Source organism: Dipodomys ordii, unplaced genomic scaffold, assembly GCF_000151885.1.
Source record: "Dipodomys ordii isolate 6190 unplaced genomic scaffold, Dord_2.0 Scaffold34, whole genome shotgun sequence".
NCBI classification, from domain to species: domain Eukaryota; kingdom Metazoa; phylum Chordata; class Mammalia; order Rodentia; family Heteromyidae; genus Dipodomys; species Dipodomys ordii.
The window spans coordinates 1,514,743-1,520,085 of record NW_012267250.1 but is presented as its reverse complement, the minus strand read 5'-3'; the positions used below and the strand labels follow the sequence as shown (position 1 = coordinate 1,520,085).

At 31.9% G+C, this 5,343-nt stretch overlaps 1 protein-coding gene across 1 annotated transcript in view; it reads left to right on the top strand.

Moving 5' to 3' along the window:
- The window catches only part of Lipj (lipase, family member J), a 19,361-nt gene extending 17,203 nt beyond the window's left edge, over positions 1 to 2,158 (top strand). Inside the window, exons 9-10 of the mRNA XM_013017038.1 lie at positions 616 to 687; positions 1,822 to 2,158. Coding sequence (XP_012872492.1) covers positions 616 to 687; positions 1,822 to 2,055 — 306 coding nt within the window. The 3' untranslated portion in view covers positions 2,056 to 2,158. The remainder of the gene's footprint in view (positions 1 to 615; positions 688 to 1,821) is intronic.
- The last annotated feature ends 3,185 nt before the right edge of the window (positions 2,159 to 5,343 follow it).

The following is a 5,343-nucleotide window of genomic DNA, read 5'->3' as shown; positions in this document are numbered from 1 at the left end:
CAGCACCACATAAGCAAAAAGAAAAAAGCCGGAAGTGGCGCTGTGGCTCAAGTGGTAGAGCACTAGCCTTGAGCTGAAGAGCTGAGGGACAGTGCCCATGCCCAGAGTTCAGGCCCCACGACCAGACCAAAAAAAACAAAAAAACAAACAAGGAATATTTAAGCATTCATTGAAGATAGAAATATATTTCCTGATAGAAATTTTCTGATAGAAATTCATTTTCTGGTAAGTGTATTGGTATGATAGTCTCTATACTCAGTTATTTTCCAATAGTGTAAGGATTTTTATTAAAATAAAAAGCAAGTTTTAATAGAAATAATGGCCAGATGCTACTGGCTTATGTCTGTAATTCTAGCTATACAGGAGGCTGAGATTTGAGGATCATGGTGTGGACCCAGACTGGACAGAAAGTCAATGAGCCTCAGATTAACCAGCAAAAAAGCTAGACAAGAGGAATGGCTCGAGTAGTAGAGTACCAGCTATGAGGGGCAAATCTGAGCAAAAATGCAAGGCCCTGAATTCAAGCTCTGTTTACAAAAAAAAAAGGAAAAGAAAGGAAGAAGGAGGGAGGGAGAAACTGAATATAGTCTGTTCACTTTTTTTTTTCTATTTCAGCTTCAATATTCTACTCACTTGAAAGCTTTTGACTGGGGGAGTGCTGCTCTGAACATGGTTCATTTTAATAAGGTACATTATTATATATAAACTAATAACCATTTATCTTCCTAATTGGTTCAAATAATTTTGTTATAGAACAAGGATCATTTGTAAACCTCCAGAGTATAATAACACATTGAAAAGTACCAACAGAGTGCAGTTATATTAATTCGGATTCTTATTGGCATTGCCAAAGTAATTTTTCATGTTTTTCTATATTTAATAATAAATATACTTGCGCTAGTTTAGAGAAATTGAAAAATAGAATAAATGATTATACCTGAAGATGAAAAATATTGCGTTTACAATACATACAACTCTGTAGTTGAAATAGAAGACACTATGTTGGAAAAAAACTTTACAACTTTGCAGAGGTTGGGGGAGGAGTTGGGAAGGTGGGGCAGAAAGGGATGGTAGGGGGAAAACAAAGGAGGGGGTAACAATACTCCATAGGAAATGAACTCATTACCTTGCTCATGTAACTGTAACCCCTCTGTACAGTATCTTTATAATAAAAAGTATATATTAAAAAAAGACATGAGAAAATTTTTACACTAAAACCAGGTAGTCTATTTGGAGAGAGAGGATTATTACATGTAATAATCCAAAACAACTGAGAAGTTAATGAGAAGGTGGTAAAAAAAAAAAAACCAAACTATATAAGTATGATGGCAAAATTCTCTTTAGTCTTTCAACTCAAGTCTGTGTGACTTTAAGTTTTTCTATCTCAGCTGAACTTTAAGGCCCAATATGGTCTTCTTATACATAAAAGGAATTGAATATCAAACTCATTGAGGTGTGAGAGTTAACCTTGACTGGCAATATTTATAATTTATTAATATGTATATTGATATTAATATAGATACAAAAACTGATCAAAATAACTTCATGCCACTTCATTATTACTTAAAACAATACTTAAGAGTTTACATAAACTATAGAATATTTTCATAGTCAGAATTAAAACTAGTTCATACCTTCATATTTTATATTTGTTTGATTTTTTTCTAAGTGAAACTTGTAATGCTTTTGCTTTCATTTCCATATATCCACTGTTGAGCTAATTAGCTGTAACTTGTATTAAAGTAGTATTTAAAATGTATCACTCACAAACAGTAAAGTTTCTAATATATTTTGTGAAAACCCATTTATACTTATTTTTAGACAACTCCTCCATCGTACAATGTGACAAATATGAACGTGACAACTGCAACTTGGAATGGTGAGAAGGACTTGTTGGCTGACCCTGAAGATGTTAAATTTTTATATTCTGAAATCACAAACATCATTTACCACAAATCCATTTCTCATTACAATCACATGGACTTTTTGTTTGGATTAGATGCCTACCATCAGGTTTACCATGAAATCATTGATATTATCCAAGATAATCTATAAACATCCCTGGTATTTTGTACTTAAGGACTTAAATACTTCCTATTCCAATCCAATTATTTTTCTCACTTTTTATTTTTTACATATTTAAATAAAGAATTCAACAAAGTAATCTTTTTCAAGTTTTTCCTTGCTCCAAAGCCCTCTATCATTAAATCAGTGGTATTCATCATTGCAGGATAAATAGCAGATTATAAATATGTCCAACATCTATTGAGTTTCTTAACAGAATTTAATAAACTGATATCAGGACCAATTTTAAAATGGAAGAGGTAGGGTGTTTTTTTTTTTTTTAGTTTTTATTGTCTTCAAAAGAATATGTACTTTATCTATAAAAAGAACTTGGAAAGCTACGTGATGACATGAAAGATAATTTTTCTCTGTACTGAATGTAGAGTAAAAACATTTCATAGCTATAAAAGTAAATTTTGGGAATTTCATCATTTCTGCTTGTTCGTTCATTTCATTTTTTTTTTTGCAGATTTTTTGTTGTTATTGTTGTTGGTCATGGGGCTTGAGCTCTGGGCCTGGGCACTGCCCCTCAGCTTTTCAACTCAAGGCGAGTCCTCTACTACTTGAGCCACAGCACCACTTCCCATTTTCTGATGGTTAATTGGAGATAAAGAGTCTCATGGACTTTGTTTTCTTTGCTGGCTTTGAATCAAGATCCTCAGATTTCAGTCTCCTGAGTAGCAAGGATTGCTGGCGTGAGCCACCAGTGCCCCACCAGAAAATTATACTTAAAACATGTTTATTTATTATTGTTTTTCACTACTTTAATTTTGGATTTGTTTTTGGTATTGTTTACCAAAAACAGTCATTGTTGTTGCTGTTGTTGTTTAATGTCTTTCCTTGGCTTCATGAAAAGTTTCCCCTTTGCTATGATTAGAATGTCCCCACTAAAACTTAGGTAGAAATTTAACCCCTTTTAAGAGGAATTAACAAGTGAGACTTTAAAGAAGTGATTATTAGATGGATATATACATTCTTAAATTAATAGATTCATGAATTATTGATTTATCTTCACAATAGGCATAAAAATCTCAATTGGTTATGTAGCTTATACAGTTCCTTCTTACCCCATGATGCTTCTGTTGACTCAGGACTCTGCTAAAGACAGAGAGAGACCTTGCCTTCAGCAGATAGGGACATTGCATTGAAGATCTACTATCAGACAAAATGGATGAAAAAAATCTTTGTTTTTTTAAAATGAGTCACCCAATCTGTGAAGCTTTTCACTGAGATTTTATTTGTACTTCTTGAGTTTTTTATTTATAAGATTTCTGTTAATTATTTCTCAAAATGTACACCTTTTTTTTGTATCCTTCTCATTAAGATGTATGACAATCCTGTACTTCTTAGTCTTGTCAGTCTATGTGCTCTAGTTTATTCATTATCCTCTTTGTGTGCTGCATGCCTCAGAGGCCAGTCTTGTTTATTTATTTACTTATTTATTATATTTTTTATTGTAAAAATGCTGTACAGATGGATTACAATTAAATTTCAGTAACAGCCATCTGTTTGGGGCCATCAATACCTCTATTCAGACATCGGTCACTCTTGAGAGACTGAGTTTCTTTTTTTGACAGTGAAACAAACTATCATGACCAAATCACTTTCAATTTTTAAAAGTCCTACCACTTCAACACTGCCCTCTGAGAACCATTCTTGCTACACATGATCCTTTGAAGACAAATGGTATCCTAAGTATAGTGCAGATATTTCTTGTTGTATGTGTGTGGTACAAGATTATTTTATAGAATACACAAGATTGGAAATATCCATATAGAGAACTTACATCTCTGTTTTGCTACACAATATCATTATATTCCAAAGAAAATTGTAATTTGATTTCACATAGGAAATGAGGTTGACTATATGTTTGTTACTATTTATGATAGCTTTCTCCTGTTGCCCTAGTACTTTTTATCAGATTAAACCTTTTTTTCTCTTTTAATCAAGCTTTTTTTTTTCAGATACTTTGGCTGTGACTGTATTATCATTTGTACATGTTGAAACTATTTTCTTCTCAATTTTACAGGCTTTTTAGCTTAGTTCAAGTATCATAAAAAGTCTATGTGATACTTTGTTCACCTTTGTAAAGTTTGTTATTAAGTATTTTATTATTTTTATTTCCTACAACCTTTTCAATGTTTTGAAGACATTCTTTACTTTCCATGAAAGGCATATTTACAGTTTTAAGAGAACATACATTTGGTGTACTATTAGCCTTCTCAAGTGGGACAGACAGCTACAAGGATATTTAGCATAGAAAATGCTCAGGTAACAAGGGCATGAAAAAGAAAGACTTCAAGGGCTGATAATCAGAGAAATAATAAACCTTTGAGGATATTTTGAGTTGATTGTTTATTCAATAGTTGACATTTCCTTTGACAAATAAAAAAGTACACTGTAAGGGAAATTTAAAAAAAAACTCCAAAAGTACACTTTAATTATAGTTATTGCCCATTTGTAGAAAACTTTAAAAAAAAAAACACCACAATTGCATAGTTATATATACTGAGAGGAAAGGAAAAAGAGGATTCAAATTTTATTTACCTTCAAGAAGGCAGCAAGAATTTTCATTTGGTAAAAGTGAGTATTAAGTTCTGGGTAATATAAATAAGTGATTATAATACATAGTTGTATGTGTTTATATAATATCAATTTCCACCTAAGGTAATGAAGAATTTTTATTGACATTTACTATACTGATTAGATTGCAAAAATGTTTTCATAAATTATTCATATCTTTGCTTTCTACTTCTTTGGATGATGATTTTAGACCTTTTGTGGGGGGAAGGAACAAAAGTCAAGTATTGTATAAACTATCCACTCAAGGATGTAAATGGCTTCATGACACCTTCACAGATCATTATCTGTAATTCATCAGCCATATATGTTAATCTTCCCAGTGACTTCATTCTCCATGTGTTCTGTATTCTATATATATTACTTTAAAAGTTTCTTAGCATTTGAGTAGGATAATATTGTAACAGTAGGAAGTCATTTCAAGTATTGGGTGTTATCAATGTTTTAGAAAATTTTTAAAGACAGTTGCTTTTATGATTATAAAATAAGTCATACAAAATTGTTAGTGTCATTTAATTTGTTTTCCTTTTCTATGTGATACTGGGGTGGAATACACACACTTTGATTATATTATAGGCAGTGGCAGTAAAGAGAATTACAATCTCCATCCAGCTAAGAGACAACATGCTTTAATTGTATGGAAGATTCAGACCATTCAAACTTTTGCAGAAGCCTTATAGAAATCATGGAACCCGTGGC